This window comes from Rhinolophus ferrumequinum, chromosome 11, assembly GCF_004115265.2.
Source record: "Rhinolophus ferrumequinum isolate MPI-CBG mRhiFer1 chromosome 11, mRhiFer1_v1.p, whole genome shotgun sequence".
NCBI classification, from domain to species: domain Eukaryota; kingdom Metazoa; phylum Chordata; class Mammalia; order Chiroptera; family Rhinolophidae; genus Rhinolophus; species Rhinolophus ferrumequinum.
The window spans coordinates 39,396,686-39,417,882 of NC_046294.1; the positions used below are offsets into that span (position 1 = coordinate 39,396,686).

Sequence of the window (21,197 nt, forward strand, 5' to 3'; positions counted from 1 at the left end):
TCAAAAGGGTTACTTACCGCAATAAAGAGACCACTTGGTCCATTAAAGTTATCAATCCATCCCTAATACCAAAAAAAAAAAAAAAAATTGGAAGCTTATAAATATTATGAAACTAGAGATTTATTATTTGAAATCTACAGCTCCACATATATACTTGGTAGTTCTCTTCTAAAAACGAAAAGTTAGACTTAGCTTCAGACCAGAATATTTCTCCCCGTCCTACATTAAAGCAGTCTTCCTCTGGGATTGCAAGTGTCTAAGTAAAATAATTTTCAAGGTGTTACCTATTCTTCCATTAACTCTGAGAATTTTATAAAAAGGAGTGCATATCTGTCAAATATTTTTGCTAAATTAAGCCTGTTCAAGTTTGATTTTATGCTATTTAACTGATGCAGTATCCTGAGATCAGGGAGAAATGGTAAATTATCCTCAAAATTACTGAATAAAACAGAGGGAAAATAAAACAATCTCAAAGCAACAAGAAATGCTACCATTATAGAGACCTAGGTTTTACCTAAACCAATTTATCTGTTAGTTTATATCTATGTTTTCTCTTATACCAGGGATTCCCAAATACCATAATGACCTGCTTTTCTATAGCAAATTATCATAGAAATCTCTATCTTTCTTAGCTTGTGATCTCTATAGGGATGAATCCATCTTTTGGAAGGCCTGCTACTTTTTGGTACTAAAAATCAAACAAAATAAAGTAGGATCTTGAATATTCTTGTCCCTATTCCTTTCCCCTCTGCTGCAAGAGAAACTAATCAGCACATAATTTTAAAAGCCAACAAACGTTTATTTGTTAAAAGTCCAAGCTCATCGATCACAAAGAAAACACATAGCTCATGGTCTCCTTTGACTCAAGACAACATTAGTGTCTTTGATTTAATTTTCAATAAGATTTTTAAATATTGATCTGCATTTCTATACACACAGCATTACATCAGAAGTAAAAGTACTAAAAAAGTGTCTCTTTCTATGAACAGAAACAGCTTTGCCATACTAAGCCATGTGAATAAAACGTGCTCTCAAATCAAATAGCTGCCAACTCTTCAAAAGAGCTATGACTTAAATTTTCAATTTCAATTATTTAGAGATTTCTAACAACTTACCGGAAAAGGTTCTTTCCAACTGGCACCAACAATCGATGGCCTTACAATGGCCACATTTAGCTTTGCTCCTTCTTGTTGTACAACATATTCTGCCAATGCTTTCGTGTATATGTATGTATTAGGTCTGTCTCCTATCAATTTGGGGGTGATATCATTTACTAGGCCATCATCCATCCACCTGGTAAACAAAGAAATTGCATGCAAAAATATTTTCAGATGTTTTACTATAAAATGAAAAACCACTTAGCTTGCATATTCAAACATCTGTTGCTCTGACTGAAATGATTTCACAACTTTTACTAAAAATGTGGATGCTAGTCTTACTTTCACCATACATTGATTACAAGTCCACATCTCTTATACCCAATATCTATATCCAAAAAGGTCTGAAAACCTAGAGTTCTTTCATAAATCATATGGCATGTAGCAAAAGCTAATCTGAAATGATTCATGATTTTTTAAAATACTACTTCATATGTGTTTGATCAGGGGTGCTACCTCAGATCTAACTGAAATTATTTCATATTATATAGTATATAGATTATATTCTTTCTAAAGTCCAAATAAATTCCAAAATACATCTGGCCCTAAGGGTTTCAGATTAGGAATTATAGATCAGCATATAACCACCTAACAGCGTAATATGTTAATCATATACAATGGCAATGAACACAGATCTACAATTAATATAAAAGGTCTAATAATTTCAATATTTAAGGTGCGGCACTGAAAACTGTATGCTCTCACTAGCAAGACTAACAAAAAGTAGGGTAAACTATAAAAATAAATTGAACCACGCTATACAAATTCAATTATCAACCTATTATGAAGTCATAAAATTCCTCCAGTTTTCTCAGTGTCTCTGAAGAAAAGGTCTACTCTGATAATCTGTAAAAGGAGCGTGATATACTAGGTGATACCTATGGTCTTTCCCAGTCTAAATATCTGATTCCAATGTTATGTACTTGTTTTCAGATACTTTTCCCTTATTGTCTATAATACTGTGTATAGTATGGTACTTGTATACTCAATATACCGTCACTCTAATGATAGTCATACTGAGAAGGAAGCATAAAATGGAGATTATCAAAATAAATTTTCTTCTGGAAGTACTTTTTGTGTGTGGCAGGAAAAGAATAATAACGAAATTGAAGGGCTGTGGCTACTAAACTTAAGAAAAACTCCACAGTGGAGACCAGTTTTGAAAAATGGGAAAGAGAGTCGCTGCATTAAAAGAAAAACAACACACTGGCTAAACTGAGGACTTAGCCAGTAAGCCTTATCACTGGAATGAGTTTACAGATCCAATCTATGAGTTATCCTAAAATTATGTTAGGTAGATTTCATTGTAAGCAAGGAAAGAAGATATTAATATAAAATTAGAAGGTTACACGCTCTTTCTCAGTAACTTAAATGTTTGGAAAATGTTTGGAAATATCAACTACGAATAAGAGAAAAAGGAAAAAGCTTCGTTAACTTCCACTTAGCTTTTCCCAGAGTTATTAAAAACTTCTGCCGACTGACCTGTAAGCAAAATGAGGTAGATGTTTGGGACCATCTAAGAAATGGAGTTAGAAAACAGAAACTAGGTAATTATCCTAAGAATGTCTCAGTAAGCTCTCATACTTATTAGAGGCCCTAATATCATGGATGAGTTGTTCAGAGGCTTTCCAACCATCACACTTGGTCGAAAGTGAAAGCTCCTCACTGATTTCACCAACAGTCATTTATTTTTTTTCTTTTTATTTTTTTCTTTTTATTTTTTTTTATTTTTTTATTTTTTCTATTTGGTTACTTTTTTTTTTCTTTTATTTATTTATTTATTTATTTATTTTTTAAAATTTATTTTTAATTTATTGGGGTGACAATTGTTAGTAGAATTACATAGATTTCAGTTGTGCAATTCTGTATCACATCATCCATAAATCACACTGTGTGTTCACCACCCAGAGTCAGCTCCCCTTCCATCACCGTACATTTGATCCCCCTCACCCTCATCCCCCACCCCCCAACACCCTTACGCTCTGGTAACCACCAAATTACGTTCCCCAGATTAATTTTCAAACCCCGTGGCCATCCTGTGGTCACCGACTGCCCTACAATCCCCTCACCCTCCCCCCCACCCCCCACCCCCCCGCCCATCTAGCAACCCTCAGTTTCAACAGTCATTTAGATATAAATCTAGACAATAAAAAAACACAGTAGATAAAGAATAATTTTTTTGAATAAATAAGAGATAAATGTATACATATGTGTGGGTGGACAAGAAAGAAACTGAAATAGACCAAGAGACACATATAAATAAACTTGGATCTAAAGTTTTTGCATCAAAGCAAACATATGTAAATTTCAAGCAAACATACTCTAAAGAATCAATCAGTTTCTTGGGATCCACAGGCGGTGGATAGACTACTTCATCAATGTGCTTTCGATTGCAGTAGGCATATGCTGTAGACACATGCATGAACACTTCCAGATTCTTCATTTGTTGGGCAAGGAGAATAAGCTGTCGTGTAGCAATCACATTTAACTGAACAGCATCTCTGTAAATGAAAAAGTGACAATAAAAAATTGGGATGCTACGTCATTTATTTCACCTGCTAAGTAAATCTTATTTCCACTGGAGAGACAGAGACAGAGATTGTTTCTTTACAATTGATTCCTTAGCTTTGCTTTTGTGTATTTTATTTCAATATGAAGAACATCCATTCTATTAGTTGTGTTTAAAAAGAAATATTTTCAGGGTCCAGTCAAGATGGCGCAGTAGGTGAATGCTGTGCTTACCCTCTCTCATGAACCCATCAAAATTACAACTAAACTACAAAACAATTGTCATTGAGAATCACCTAAAATCTTGCTGAACCGAAGCCCTACAACTAAGGACATACAGAAGACACCTTGAGACTGGTAGGAAGGGCAGAGATGCGGAATGAGCTGGTCCCACAACCACATGTGACCATTAAAAATTGGGAGGGATATCTCAGCTGGAGGTTTCCCACCCCTTCCTGGAGCGAGGGGTCCCAGCTCCTCCCAAGCCCAGGGTTCCAGTGCTGGGGAGAGAAGTCCCCAGAATTTCTGGGGACGTTTTGTGAAAAACAAAAGAGGTTGTGACTGAGTAAGACGAAGGGTGGCTGGAGTCCCAGGCGCTCCTCTTAAAGGGACCATCCACAGACTTACTCACTGACAGAATCACTGGCTCTGAACTCCAGGACTGTGACAGCGGGAAAGGCGGCAGAGACATATGGTGGGGAACTGAGTTATCTGGCTTGGGATGGGGGCTAGAGGGGTAGCTTTCTCCTGGACTGAGGAAATTGCAGAAGCCATTGTTTCTTTGTTGAGCCTTTCCTCTTCCTAAAGTGCAGACGCAGGCAGCCGGCCACATCTGAGTGTCCATCAAGCTGCCATTCGTTTGCCACACCCTGGTGATTCGAGACCCCACCCCACCCAACTTTCGGGCACACCCAAGACACTTCTAGTGACTTTTTCGTACAAACCGCCTGGTGTAGCTCATGCTGCAGACTTTCCTAAGGTCTCTCAAAGGTTTGCGGAACCCAGACAAGCAGCATCTGGCTTGAGCATGCCCTGTACCTCTGGCTAAGCAGCCCTAAGCCCGGAACTAGTGGTAGCTGGCCTTGGTTTGCAGTTTGGCTTCTCGAGGCACTTCCAAGCATGGCATGGGCAGCAGCCATCTGCAGATTCTTTGTGGCTCCTGCCAGGTGGCTCCATGTGGGGTAGGGGCTATGGCTGAACTTGACCTGCAGTACATCCCCTCCAAGGTGATCCTGGGGCTGGTGCCCCCAGTGGCCAGCTTCGAAACGAGCTAGAGCATCATCCAGCCATCTCCAAGAACAACACAGCCAACGGGCAGATTGGGCAGGCACCAGAGTCCTGCTGAGGCAGACCCTGCTCTGTAGGGTCAGCCCCTGCACCACAACTCCTCTACTGTAGTCTCAGCCAGTCCTCACAACCCGTGAGCCCAAGGGTCATTCTCTCCCATTGTTGTGCAAATAGCAATCAAGGCTCAACTACAAGAGGAGGGCACACACAACCCACACAAGGGACACACCTGGAATGCAATGCTCAAGCGACCAGAAAGACTGCACCACTGAGCCCAGTTTGCTTTGGCATACCTACTACATAAGTCCATTTTACTAAGACCAGAAGACACAGCAGGCCTACCTAGTACATAGAAACAAACACAGAGACGCAGCCAAAATAGGGAGACAAAGAAACATGTCCCAAATAAAAGAACAGAACAAAGCTCCAAAAAAAGAACTAAACAAAATGGAGACAAGCAATCTACCAGACGCAGAGTTCCAAATACTGGTTATAAGAACGCTCAATGATTTCAGGGAGAACTTTGACGAAAAGATAGGAAATATAAAAATAGAGATAGAAAACATAAAAAAGAACCAGTCAGAAATGAAGAATACAATAATGGAAATGAAGAATACATTACAGGTAATCAATGGTAGAAAAGATGAAGCAGAGGATCGAACCAGCAATGTATAAGGTAAGGTAGCAGAGAATACCCAATGAGAACAGCAAAAAGAAAAACGAATCCAAAAAACTGAGGAGAGTTTAAGGTGCCTCAGAGACAACATCAAGCGTACCAATATTCACATTATAGGGGTATCAGAAGGAGAAGAAAGAGCAAGGAATTGAAACCTATTTAAAGGAACACTGACAGACAATTTCCCTAACCTGGCGAAAGAAATAGATACAACAAGCCCAGAAAGTTTGGGACAGAGAGTTCCAAATAAGATGAACCCAAAGAGGCCAACACCAAGACACATTTAATTAAAATGGCAAAGGTTAAAGACAAAGAAAGAATCCTAAAAGCAAGAGAAAAGCAGTAAGTTACCTACAAGGGAGCTCCCATAAGACTGTCAGCTGGTTTCTCAATGGAAACTTTGCAGGCCAGAAGGGACTGGCAGGAAATATTCAAAGCGATGAAAAGCAAGGACCTACAATCAAGATCACTCTACTCAGAAAAGCCTTCATTTAGAATCGAAGGACAGATAAAGAGCTTCTCAGACAAGAAAAAGCTAAAGGAGCTCATCACCACCAAACCAGTATTACAAGGAATCTTAGAGAGACTTAAGACACAAAAAAAAAAAAAAATTGAAAATATGAATAATAAAATGGCAATAACTACACACCTATCAACAATTACTTTCAATGTAACTGGATTAAATGTTCCAATCAAAAGATAGGGGGGCTGAATGGATAAAAAAACAAGACCCCTATATATGCTGCTTACAAGAGACACACTTCAGATCTAAAGACATACACAAACTGAAAGTAAAGGGATGGAAAAAGGTATTTCATGAAAATGGAAACAAACAAACCAAAAAAAGCTGGGGTAACAATACTATACCAGACAAAATAGACTTTAAAACAGACTATAACAAGAGACAAAGAAGGACCTAGCAAGCCAAATTCTGGGTATTTATCCAAACAAACACAAAATGCTACTTGGAGAGGACGTGCTCATCTATATGTTCACTGCAGCATTATTTACGTAAGCCAAAATAAGAAGGCAACCTGGGTGTCCCTGAATGGATGAATAAAGGAGTGGCAGTACATACCATATATACAATGGAATATTACTCTGATGTAAAAAAGGAAACCTTGCCATCTGCAACAACATATATGAACCTAGAGGGTACTATGCTGAGAGTAATAAGTCAGACAGCAAAAGACAAGTGTCATATGATTTCACTTATAAGTGGAATCTAATAAACAAAATAAACAAACAAATGAAACAGAAACAAACCCATATAGATATGAAAATATTTTGATGGTTGCCAGATGGGAGGGGATTTGGAGGGTAGGTGAAAAAGGGAAGGGATTAAGAAGTACAAATTGGTTGTTACACAGTAGTCATGGAGATGTAGGATATAGCATAAGGAATATAGACGATATTGTAATAACTAGGTATGGTATCAGATGGGCACTAGATTTATTGGGGTAGTAGATGACGGGGTTGGGAGCAGGGTAGAACAGGTGAAGGGATTAAGAAATACAAGTTGGTAGTTACAAAATAGTCAGAGGGTTGTAAAGTATAGGGAATACCATCAATAATATGGTAATAACTATGTATAGTTCCAGGTGGTACTAGTCAGGGGGATCACTTCCTAAATTATATAAATGTCTAACAACTATGTTATACACTTGAAAATAATATAAAATATTATTGACTGTCAATTCCAATTGACACATTTTAAAAGGGGGAAAAAGATCAAAATTATTGTGATAGCATGGTTCCAATGTCAGATAGTCGCTGGACTTATCATGGTGATCACTTCTTTAGCATAGGGAATATAATCAATAATGTGGTAATAACTCTGTATAACGCTAGGTGGGTACTGTTGAGTAACTACGCCGTATACTTGAAACTAATATAATATTGTATGTTAGCTATATTTTAATAAAAATCTTTAAAAAATAAAAATAAACATTTTCTGATTATAAAATCAATTTCGTATTAGAATTAAAAAAATAAAAATACAAATTAAAAAATTTAAATTATCCAGAAATAAACAGATAATTTCTGTGTCTTTGGCTTTTCTGTATGCATTTTGAAGTTACGTTAGATTTCTTTTGCATCTTGATTTTTAAAAGTATATTATTACATGATATGTATGTACTAAAGAAGAAGAAATTAGAATGGTTAAGTAATTTTAAAATGCTATGGCAGAGTCGCCAATAAGGGTGAAAGAAAACTCAGAAATATTAAATTATATTAACATATAATCAAGTAAGAATGTTTACTACCTTCTTTGTAGCAATTAATCTAAATAGCTTTTTAAGGCTACTTACAAAATTCAAAAGGGTATTATAATAAAACTGGTACATAAGTTATGAGAGGTACATGTAGGACATCAAAATGATCTATATATCCCGTTCTTGAGATTCATTTGAAATAAATAATTCCACAAATACACAAGTAAATATGCAGACTAATCAGTGAAGCATCATCTAGTAATAGCAATAACCTACAGAGCCTAAATATTCACTATTAATATAATGATTTAATAAAGTGGATATTTTATCACAATGAAAGATTATAGTCATTAAAATAACTATGACAACTATAAAACATGGAAAATTTGTAAGAATATTTTGAAAATACATACACTATGAAGTGAAGCAAGATTAAGAACAAGAGTCTGGAATAAGACCTTGGTTGAAATCCTGACTTGGACTACCTAACAGCTAGGACTAGGTGTCCTTCTAAAGTCACTCAGGCTTCAGTTTCCTCACCTGTAAACTGGGACAATAATGGAATCTACTTAACAGGATTTGTATAAAATTAAATGAAATAAATAGCTTACAAGTATTTAGCATTATCCCTAATACAGTCCCAGAACAGGCATTCAATAAATATTACTTAAGGTAGTAAGACAATGGGTGGTTTTTGCTTTCTATTAAACTTTTGTTTATATAGCTTGATATTTGAGGGGGGAAAAGTTGAAATTCTCAATACCAGTAATACTTTGATAAAACTGGCATGGTAATACAAGGCTGGTGACACTATACCTGATAAAACTGATCTGAAAGAGTCTAGAACAAAATAGGAGGAATTATAGAAATGATATAATTAATCTAGTTAACATACTAAAATTAACTCAGAGGAAACACTGTTCTAACCCTAATTTTTCAAACAGAAATTAAAATTTCATAAATTTGCTAAAGTGAACATTACATAAATTATGGTATATTGACATGATGGAATATCATCACATCACGTTACGTTATACCTGAAAAAAATTAGAAATATGGAATTGTTTCTATAAGTAAAATCGTAAATTCTATATTTCCATTTTATGTAAAACAGTATATGTTCAAACATAGACTACAAGGAAATTAAAAAAAAAAATAGAAATAGTTTTGAGTACTTTCCAAAATTTTCACATTTTGATTATTTAAGAAAAAATCCAGCCATTCTTTTAAGGGGCCAGGATATGTCACAGATAGAATTTGGTCCACTTGACTGTAAAGCAGTACTTTGATGTCTATCATATTTGCAAAACAATGGGGATGGGGAGGGTACAGTTTTGGAAGAGGTATACAGAGAATATTCTGTTACAGGTTCCTGAGGACGGGACAAGAAGTTCTGGGTCACCAGGAACAAGAAGTAATTCATGAGAGTTTGAAAAACTCCTGTGCCTTATTTTGTCTTTTAATTCAATAGTATCCAAGAGCCTATGAAAACATACTGGCAGGAAATTTTTAAAAAATGAAATAAACTGGGTTGGAGGTCTTATAATTATGAGTGTATCTTTTTTCTTCCTTATCGCAACTGGGGTAAGGTGAAATCTGTTCAAATGCAAATCCAGCAAAACAAACAAAAAACGAAAAAAAAAACCATTTCACAGAGAGGATACTGTCCCCTAGACTGTAGGGCAATGTGCTATTTTCTTCTGCATTTGCAAAACAATAGAGGTAGGGAGAGTAACGTTTTGGGAGCAGTACACAAAAGATATTCTGTTACAGGTTCCTGAGGATGGTGACAAGTTTCTGGGTCACTGAAAAGAAGGAATAACTTGAGAGAGGAAACACTCTTGTGCCTTCTTTCTCCCTGCCCCCCTTTACCCTTACCTGTACCTGAGAGCTCAAACCTGAAGGCATTTTTGTGCCAACAGAAGAAACTCTTAGTATCTCTGCCAGGTTTACTTCACTCTATTTTACCACCACCCAATTTCTACTCCCCTGAAATTCAGGCTAAGACCCTAACATGTTAGATCAGAAAGCATTTAATACTAAACAAAAATAATGTTCTCATTATGTTTTGGTTTTCTAGAGTCCTAAATGCATCCTAAATAACATTGGTTATGCGGTGAGAGTGGGGTAAAATGAACAAATCTTTGTAATTATGGTCCATCACTAACGTAGACATAGAAATCACTTCAAAAAAAGAAAAAGAAAAGAAAGGAAACCAACTTGAACTGCCAGTAAATTTTCTTGTTTACCTATGTTCTGCAGACATTCTGGGTTGTTCAAAATCTTGTCGATAATACTTCTAAGACTTTAAACCAGAGATCTCACACTTGGCATGACAGATACCTGGGAGCTTATTAAAAATGCAGATCACTGAAACTTATCCTCAGACACTTTAATGTCTGAAGTGAGACCTGTGACTCTACTTTTTACATAAGTTCCCCAGGCCATTCTGATCTCTTTCCTCACTTACCCACCTCGGAGAAAATACTACTTAGATGAGATCTCATCGCTGTTGTTGCAGATTTTTTTTTTAACTCAATGATGATATAAACACAGATGTCTAGGGGCCAATTAATCAATCTTACGGCAGGGAACCCAGACCCCTGTAATTTAAATCACACCCAAGGCTCTTGCTAAAAATTAAAATTTCTGGGTATTATCCCAAAACTAGAGGGTCTTAATTTGTCAAGTAAAGTTAAGATTCTGCCTTTTTAACATACCTTCCAAGAATTCTTAAGATTCAAAATACATTCTAAAGTTTACAAATAAATGTCCTTAGACTTAACAGTTTCTTGATCTTTTCTAATCATCAATCTTTACTTCCACTCCTTTCTGAACACCTACTCTCATATTCATACTCGGGGCCTATCACCCAAAACTGCTCCATCTCTGAAATCTCATACTATGAATTTTGCCCAGGCCACACTATCTGTCCTTCCATTTCTCCCTTAAGCCTGTTTTCTGTCCTCATGGTTTCTGTCTAGTTTCTTGACACTTCTTTCCTCTCAACTCCATTCGCCGTGTCTTACCTTCACTTTCCTTCCTACCAAAGTATACCAGACCCCATGGATCAACTATTTAAATAACTCCCTTTATTATCCTCAATATCACTCTCCCCCTGTCTTTCGTCAGTATCTCTCTACAATTTCTAAAATTGATATCCATTTTTTCCCACCATAGAGTTTATAAACCACCATATCTGAAAATAAATGAGCTCTACCACCTCCCAACTCTCACAGCCCTTAATGTATACTCTTCTGTAACTCCTTATTTTTTATCCTATATTAGGGTTATTTAAGCATATTCTATCTCCTCTATTATATTGTATGGACTTTGCAAACAGGATCTGTGAGCAATTTATCTTGGTTTCTCCCAAAAACGTTGGGAGCAAAATCTGGATTTTCTTTCCCTGGCAGTAAAGGCTTTGTGCCATTTTTTATTTGTGGGTTAACTTAAAAAGTGGTTATAAAGAGTAATTGTTTTATAAGTAGTTATTATGTGCCAACCTACAGTAATTTAGAATATCAGGCCCACATCTAAAGTTGCAGTATCACCACTTAGACATCAATATCCATTAAAACTGCTTCATAAAAAAAAATAATAATAATTTCAATGACAAAGCTTTGGTCAGCAAATACACATGACTTGACAAGAAAGAGAAGAACAATAAATTTTTTTATTCACCTGCCTATCCCATCCTCTATGGTTTCTCTAGTAGAAGAAGAAAGAATAATGGAAAGATTTCCCTTTCATTGATGGTAGCCTTGCTTACCTCGAGAGGAACAGAAAGAAAGAAGGTACCGTGAAAGTACTGTACTTTGGCCCTCCTTGTAAAGGTTACTTTGATGAGTTTTGCCCTAATTAATGTTACCTGTTCCAATGAGGACTATACCACAATTATCTAGTATCTATATACGTTTTTTTTCCCTTGAAAACGGTTTCATAAGGCTGTGTGAACTCTTCTGGTTATGAAAAAAATAAAAGCTAGAAGAACTATGGGGGAAAATATCTGTTAGACTGTTTCATACTAAAAACCTACCTGAAATTACATTACCCATAGATGATTGGCAAGTATCAAAAGACATGTATATAAATACATACATATACACGGTTTATGAAAATGTTATTTTACTATAGTTCTAAGATTCTTTGGTCACGTTTCAATCATGAACACATAATAGCTGCATCAAAAGAACTACAAAGTAAATAACAAATTAGTATCACCAGAGAGTAAATGATCACGTCAAGATTAGAACTAAGGTATGTAATTCCAAAGCTCATACTCTTTCCATTACACAATGCTGCCTCTGCTTCCTCAAACGTAACATGGATTTGCCCATACTATTCCAGTGGGTAATGTTAGCATGGAATAAAATAATGGATGGGAAAATACCCTGAAAACTATAAAGCAGACTATAGAAGTGTCCTTACCTGAAATATAGCCAAAATACATTGTGATGCCTTGGCACTAAACTGTAACATTATATAATGTCAATTAAAGTTTATACTTCTAAACTAATTACAGACAGTATAGAAGATAATCTCTACACCCTTTATAATCAGAATTGAATGAAAAAATATTTTAAGAAGGCAGCCTTCAAAGTAATTGTGAAACCTAAAGAAGTCTACGCCAGTTTTAACCGGCATAAGACCATAAAATTAGATTAACATTGTATTAAAATTGTATTTCTGGACACACCATCAAAAAGAATGCTCTAAATTAAACACCATTATTTGAAATGCATATCTGTTAAAATTTTTTAAAAATAGTGAACATTTAGAATGTTTTTGCTTGAAACAGGCATCTTGAAGGAAGTCCAAATTATTTTTTAAATTAAAATTATATCCAATGTACTCTGCCCCTAATGCTGCTAACAAAGTTTTAAGACAAAAACAAGGTATGACTTAAATTTATAAGCTGCAAACCTGAGCCTAATTTTTTAAAATTTTCAGATGGATATATATGAAGTAGAAAAATAAAGCTGCTGGGGTATAGGATTCGGAAAGAATGGAAGGAAAGGAAATAAACGCTATTAGCTGTTAAGACTTACACTCCACTCCTAACCAAGGTAAACTTATCTTTCTTCTACTCCATACTTCCCATTTCTTGATTTTTCCCTATCTCATATTTACATTCATGGCAACTTCTTCTAATAAATATATACTAGCTACCCAATGTTTTTAAACAGATAATAAGAGAAAGGAAATTCCTTTAAGTCTGTAGACACTAAAAGTTACAATCGACAGTTTCAAATCACTTTCAAAACAACTTGACTAAAAAGTAGAATTCAAATTAGATCTTTTAACCATGATTAAGTTCAAATATCATATAAATACCTTTACTTACCTTAAATTTTCATTAAACCTTACTGTAGCTGCACAGTGGAATATAATATTGGTAGAATCTATAATGATCTCTTTATCTTCTTCACTAAGAGCCAATTTAGGTTGGGTAAGTTCACTGCTGATTGCTATAATTTTCTCTCTAAAATCTGGATTTTCATCTCGCAATCTGTCAAAGAGCTATCAAAGGAGAAAAAATATTTTAGGGCAGTATTTTTCAACTTTCTAAAACCCTTTATCACCGCCCCTCCCTTCTTCCCCACCAAGGATCATGATATTTAAAACTTCAACTATGGAAATCCTATGGTTACTATTCTTAACTGTTATCATTGTATACAGAAAACACTCTATGAGGCCCACATTATTATCCCCATTTTATAGATAAGGAATCTGAGGCACAGGGAGGTTAAGAAACTTGCCAAAGCACAGAGCTGGTAGTTTGCAGAGTAAAATTTGCCTTTGTTGGTTAGATCATGTTATCCTTCAGAACAGACTTAAGAAGTACAAACATCAGGACAATGTTAAAAAAAAAAAAACCGGATTTCTAAAATCTAGACCTTAATTTACCAGGAAAAACCACACACATAAACAGACAATTAAAATATAGTGGTAAGCAATGAAACAGAGGTCTAGTTCTATGGGGCTGCACAGGAGAAACAACTAACCCATCTTGGGAAAGACCTGAGATTATAAAGAATAGTGTTCCAGGCAGAGAAAGTAGCATGTAGAACCACTTAGAAGTGCGAGAGTATTGGTATGTTTGGGAAATTAAAAATAATTCAGTAAGATGTGGCCAATAACTAGACATGAGAGATAAGAAATGTAAACTCCGTGAGGACACGGACCGTATCTATTTGCTCAGCACGCAGGTGCTAAATAGCAGAATTTGCCTCGTAACATATAGACATGATAAACATGTACTAAGTGAATAAATTCATTAGGTGAGAAACACTGGAAGTGACAGTACAGTTACAAAGATACAGGTTTTTGAAGGATTTTCCAAAACAGTTTTGTGAATGTTGAGTGTAAAGTGCTTATGCGACACCGCAGCAGGCAGGTCTAGAAGAGGGAACTGGCTCTCTGGGCCTGGAGTTCAGGGCAGAGAGAGTCCGACTACAGACAGCGATTTTACTAACCACACACAGGGAGCCCTGGGAGCAGATCACCCAGGTCGCAGCAGTGATAGGCACGCAAGGCCCAGACTATACGAAGTTTTCTCCGAATCTAATTTAAAGTACAACCATTCAGCTTACATAAAACAGACAGTTGCTGAGTCATCACCTAGTTGGAAGAGATTTAGGCCTGGGACAAAACTCTCAAGAATATCAATATTTAAGGAGCAAGAAGAGAAATAAGATCCTGAGGAATGACCAGAAAAGTACTTTGAACAACTTGATCACACACGTTTTTATTCCACACTTTTTCATTCTCCCAGACTGCCGCTGACCTTTAGTTCCCCTTCCTGTCAGGTATCTCCCACTACCACCCAGACAGGATCATGCTGCTTCCCAAGCTGTACCAGAAACCATATTCTTCCCTTCCCTAGCCACCGTCTCTTTATTTAATACCATTTTCTTCCCACTGGTACCCCAATTCGTTCCAACTTTACTAACTTCACTAATGCCCTCTTTAATATACTTTATTCGTCCCTTTCCAGAATTTATTTCATGGTCAACTATTTTAATTTAACCCTCACCATCCAATAGAGTTTCTTTTCCTAGAGGCCTTCCTATAAATTAGTGGTTCTCAACTTGGGGCAATATTTGCCCCGAGGGAACAGCTGGAGAGACATTTCTGGTTGTCAAAACTGGGAGGATGAGAGCAGGAGCAGCTGGCATCTGCGTAGAGGCCAGGAGTGCTGTTGATCACCCTACGATTCACAGGACAGCTCCGTATAACAAAGAATTACCTGGCTGAAAATGTCCATAGTGCTGAATTTGAGAAACTCCACTATAAGACAATGTCCCACTATGGTATATGCTCTTTGCCGACGCTTTTTATTCCTGTTCCAAAATCACAGTAGCATTACCCCATAAGTTTCTTACTAACTTCAAGTATATATTTAAGGACTCATTTTACTGATTCACCAGCAATGCTATACATAATGGGGAATGAGTAGCCCTACGATTACATGGTGGATGAACCAGAAGGGAATTAAAGGCCTAAGATAAAATGGCATCCATCATTTTATGGAGACTCTAGTCAAATATTTATTCAGACAAATATTTGGGAACAATGCATCTTTATATTGAAAATATACTGAAATGGCCATATGTTTAGGCTCAACCACAAAAGTTCAATGAAATTTCAGGCTTTAAGAAGATGTTAATTTTCTTTACAAATTAGCCTTACTGTGGAGGAAAAGTTTTAGAAGCACTGCCCTGGAGACCCCAGAGGAGAGGCCCAAATCTTTCACATTTTACTCGGGCCCTCAGTTCCAACCAAGACATCAACTGTAATTACTGGTCCTATCCAAGCTCACAACACCTCTACACTCTCTCTTCCTTCCCTCATTCCTCTTAAAAACTCTCTAGACTGTAGGCCCCATTAAGGCAGGGACTCTATCTTACTTATCCCTGAATTCAACCCCCTGCCTCAAGTAAATTATGCAGCACTGAATAGGTACAATAAGTATTTTCTGAAAATAAAAAATGAGTAAGAATAAATAACCTCTTACTAGGGGGAGGGAGAATGGTGGGAGGAGGATTAAAACATTCTAATTACAAATGGTTCATGATAAAATGCCAGTATGAGTAAACAAAGGTCAACAAAACACACATGCAGGCATTTTTACTTCAAATAAGCCTTGTGGTCTTACAACCCCCTTGATGACTCCTTTCTCATGGCTTTTGAGGGAAGCAAAAGATTCCCAAAGGATTCAGTAAAGAATCAGAAAAAGAAAAAAAACGGTGAAGGGAGACTAATGCAGACTAATTTGAATAGTTAAGAAGTATAAGGATAATTTCTAAATTACCAAGGAAGAATCTTACAATCCACAGTTAAAAATAAAAGCAACACGATGAGGAGTATCTGCTGCATGACATCAAAGAAAAGCTAATGTGATATGACAATTAGTTCCCATCCAAAGAAATATCATAAAGGCATATGCAGTTCATTCAAAGTAAAATATCTGGTTGGTCGCTGTGTAGGGCTTTTTCAACAGGCCTATAAAGAATTTAGGTACTTAAATGAGCATCACTCTCATTCCAAAACAAATGCTATAATCGAAATTCCTTTTTGGGATACGCCTACAGACTCAGATTTCTTACATGTACCAAATTTAAGCTCATAGTTTTCTAATCACTTTTGTTTCTGACCCCAACTTCAATCTCTGAATCTTTACTGCTAAGCTTGGGTTCAAATTAATTTTTGGATGTCTATAAAAGTCAACTTTTTCCTTAAAGCATGAATATTTGCCCCTATTAGATATATCCATAAGAATGTGCCAGCAGGCAGTCCCCAAATTGTCTAAGCAACACTGTACACTCTTCCTCAGCAGCAGTTTTCAAAGAGTAGTCTAGGAGCCTAGGAGACCCCAAGACACCTGCATGTAGTTCACAAGGTCAAAACTATTTTCGCACTAAGATATTATCTGCATTTTTCACTTTCATTCTCTCACAAGTGTAGAGAAGAATTTTCCAAAGGTCCCATGTGTGATATCATCACTCTGATGGCTAACAGAATGTGTGCCTGTATATTTTTTGCTTTACAAATTTGTTTTACTTTCTACTATGATAAATATCAATAAAATATTTGAAACAAAAACTCACAAAATCAAAATCTCTTTGATTTGTAAGAGTATAAAGGGGTCCAGAAACCAAAAGTTTGAGAATCATTGCCTTAAATAAACAGAACCTTTCAACGCATTTGGCGGATACGAAAAAGTATAGCCGCAAGGTAAAGGTATCAGTCTGCAATACACTGTAGTCAATCTACCGATTCAGGTAATTTACTCAGAGTTATAATTAAAAGTGACTTGGAAAAAAGCTATAAATCATATGTTTTTAAAAAATGTCCTAAGGGGACCAAATATATGGTGACGGAAGGAGAACTGACTCTGGGTGGTGAACACACAATGGGATTTATAGATGATGTAATACAGAATTCTACACCTAAAATCTATGTAACTTTACTAACAATTGTCACCCCAATAAACTTTAACTTAAAAAAAAAATGTCCTTATACTAGCCTACCAAACAGTTTTTATTTTAAAATCACATGGAACATAGTCCATCTTCTCACTTCTTGGGAGAAAACAGAAAACGAACTTTCTTTCAGAAAACTGAAAGAGAACTTTAAGATGGCAAATTCTTCAAACAGTTCTTTTGTTCATGTTGGTAAATATTAAATATTAATTCACATCTTACTTTTCAAAATAAGTACCTATAAAGTTCATGTGATAATTCTTTATACGAGTTTAAAGTTAATACCAGTTCATATGTAAGTATAAATATTTGTCTGAAGCCTTCTTCCTCAAGCCAAACAAGCAAAAATTTTAAAGAATAATAAACTAACAATTTTATTGTATTTTAGGAGGCAGAAAGCTTAGCTGGGGAGAAGAAAAGCAATTGTAAGGAACAATACCCTTAGTACCGACTTTACATGCTTCATATAGCTCCAAGTAAGATAAAAACCACAGCTGGTCCAGGTGCTCTTTACACCTACCTGTCAAGCAGCTCCCATCTCCGAGCCTTTGCCCTTGACATTTCCTCTGCCTGGAACACTGTTCCTCTATATACCCATATGGATTCTTCGTCACCTCAGAACTATTCTGATCACCATATATAAGCAGCCCCTTTATGTGCTTTACTTTTCTGCACAACATGTATCATTCATTACTCAACATGTTATGTATTTATTAACTTGTCTCCTTAACTAGAAATGCAAATTCCCAGAATGCTCGGAACTTTATTTTGTTCACTGCTATGTCTCTGGTAACCTGAACAGCCCCTGATATATAGCAGGACGGCAGGAGGGAGGAACACAAACACATGAGAATTTGGGGCAATGGGAAGAATGTTATTAAAGTGTCACTAGCTATGAGTTATACTATCACCAAATAGCTCTCAAAGTAGACTTTTTTTTTTCCTTAAAGTAGACATAGTTTTTCCAGTTGAAGTAAGGATTATTCAAAGTTTTCATGTAGGGACAAATTGAATTACTAAAATGAAGAGTGGAGACAGGTAAATATTATTTTGTATCCTTTAACTCCCTATTAATAGTATCAAATAATTTATTTTTAAAAGGAAAAACTACTAACTTATATACCTCAATGTTAAAACCCCGTAGGTCTAAAATTACCTCTTTCTGCGGGGCAAAAAAAAATACAAACAAGAAAAACATGGATGCTTCACACATAAGTGAAGTTTATCTTCCAAAATTACATTTGAATGAAAATCATTCCCAAACAATAAAAGTTCAGTAAAGAAAACGTTCTAAATATAGTTTAGCCTTTTCTTAATTCATTCTAAGTCACCACGTTAATATTGTTTATTGTATTTTATTATAATGCTACGATGTAACTTTTTATAATTAGAAAGTTACATTTAAATAGCCCCAAATGTCTGTATGTGTCTCACTGCGTATCTTCTCTTTTTCCTCATAATTGTGCCTCTGCTACCGTGTTTCACCACTGCTAGGAGATATGCTTCCCATTATTGCGCTACCCCATTCCCTCACTACTTCTTGTTATGTGTTACCTGTTACTCTCTGTCTTTCACCCTCTTCTTTTCTGTTCTTTGTCATTTTCTACTTTTTGTCAGCTTGGGCACCAACTGCTATTAGCTTCGGAAAATTAAGCTACTTTCACTGTGTAAGCTACAACTCTTGCAACTAGTAAGCTCTAAAGACTACTTCCTCCCATTGTACTACAAAGTCTGCCATCATCTTTCCCTTACTTTCTCATCTATTGGGGAAGTAAGGCCATAAAGTAGAATGATACTAGGGATTTGTTATCAAGTCATCTGTGTGATCTCCAACATCTGTCAGCTACATAACCTCAGATAAAATGACAGCCTCTGAGACTCATTGTCCATATTTGTAAAATGGGATCTATCAACATCTGCCCCTTCTCTCTGGGTTTGACTGCCAGAGTTCAGACACTGGTACAAACACTCACTAAGTATATGACCTTGTAAAATGGGACTAACAACAGTGCTTACATTAAGTTGCTGTAATAATTAAATACATATAAGGTGCTTTGCACATAGTGCCTGGCACAGGTAAATACTCAAATGTTAGTCACTACTAAGTACTTTATGGATTTCTACTAAAAGGTCAAAGACTAGAAAACAAATCATGTCTAATAAATTATGTATTAACACAAGAGTTGTTAATCTGTAATTAATTATCACATCTTTTGACACTTTTCAGCAATTCTTTGACTGCTCAGACTGACTGAGAGGTTTGTTTTTTGTTTTTTAAACATAAGTCCTAACTGCTCTAGGTTAAAAGGTACCACATACCTAACCTAGTAAATAAAAACTTACATAGCTAACTATACTAAACTAATTATTAATGAATGCCAGGTAAATCCATTCATTTTGAGAGAATTTTACTCCAGCTCACTTCCGTTTTTACTCAGCATAGCAATATTTTTCTCAAGTGTGAACATGTATTACATATTCTTGATTTCTATTTGACCCCACTGTCATCATGTTCTTATTTGTCAAATGGGAATATGTGAATTTCCTACCCTCTAATACTGCTGTGTGGAGCAATCTGTTTTTAAAAATTTTTAAGTGGTATCAAAACATAGTATCTCACAGACAGGGAGTCACTAGAAACTCTCTCTTTATTATTATTATTCTGAAGACTAAAATACCTAGTAATTACAAATAACCTGCCCCAAATATCCCAAAAACACATTAAATATCTACCATAAAGGTAATTTAGAACTTGTTACACAATTTTGCCCATCGTAGACGAAAGCTTTTTTCTCCTACTGATCACAAATCATATCCAGCTTACTGCCATTCTGTAGGGTAATTCCTTATTAAATTTTTTCAGGATACTGAAGAAATATACGAAGCTGTTGATGATTACAATAATTACACACACACAAACACCACATTTTCGTCTCTCTTCCAAATGATTATTTTCTACACTTACCTTGCCACTGATAACTTCTTCTACTCGCTCTTGGGGTGTCTGTCCAGCTTTCTGCCTCACCAAAACATACACTAGATTCACCTTAGGACAAGACCTCAGCAACTTTTCCAGAAGTACCTTCCCTAGGAAACCGGTAGCTCCAGTGAGGAGAACATTCTTGCCTTCATAGTATTCTGGGATTGAAACCATTCTGATCCTAAGAAAAACACAACAAATAAGCATCAATTCAAAGATTTATGTTCATTCTTACGTACTAAAATCTAGGCATTCAAAAAAGTATTTTAAAGGACAGGCAAAAATCAAAGTTGAATGTTTACAAAAGGAGACTTTAACCTCTGGTTCATTGCAGTAAGGTGGGAAGAATAAGGCACTACAAACAACAGCTTCTAATCCCTGTTTTCCCTCTGGATCACCTCATCCAAGCCACTCACCTTCTCTGAGCCTGGGTTTTAGTACAGTTTGTACTAAATGGCCTGTAAAAAGTCCTTCCAGCAATAAGAACTCAAATCTTCATTTAAACCTCAGTCAAACCCTAAACACGAATGAATGGTGTCTCTCTGTCTCCAAAAGGATTTATAACACCAAATACAGGTCAGCAGCAAGACTCAATTGCCTAGCTTGTATAACATGGTGAGGTGTCATATTCACCTATCATCACCAGCTGAAACAAGAAGAGGTAACACCAAGTCCTTTCTCCTACACGTCTGTAGTGACAATACATCCAAAAGGTGCTTAAATCTCCATTTTAAAAAAGCCATGCTAAGAAATACATTGGCTGACTTAGCCTCCTTACCCAAATTCCAGTGAAACAGCAGAAAAGATAGTATACTAAGAGAATGAACAAACAAAAGAACCATGATGAATGGAAAAAACCCAGATGTAGAAGGATTCATGCAGTAT

General features: G+C 36.1%; 1 protein-coding gene across 7 annotated transcripts in view; it reads right to left on the bottom strand.

The window, feature by feature from the left end:
• The window catches only part of FAR1 (fatty acyl-CoA reductase 1), a 63,374-nt gene that overhangs the window by 19,872 nt on the left and 22,305 nt on the right, over positions 1 to 21,197 (bottom strand). For 6 of the 7 annotated variants that reach the window (XM_033119411.1, XM_033119412.1, XM_033119415.1 and 3 more), the window contains 5 exons: positions 20,298 to 20,493; positions 13,192 to 13,367; positions 3,479 to 3,658; positions 1,116 to 1,293; positions 18 to 62 (listed from right to left, as the gene is read on the bottom strand). In XM_033119411.1, the coding sequence (XP_032975302.1) occupies positions 18 to 62; positions 1,116 to 1,293; positions 3,479 to 3,658; positions 13,192 to 13,367; positions 20,298 to 20,486 (768 nt within the window). In that variant the 5' untranslated portion in view covers positions 20,487 to 20,493. Of the gene's footprint in view, positions 1 to 17; positions 63 to 1,115; positions 1,294 to 3,478; positions 3,659 to 13,191; positions 13,368 to 20,297; positions 20,494 to 20,728; positions 20,981 to 21,197 lie in introns of those variants that run through there. The other variant, XM_033119416.1, reaches the window with a different exon arrangement.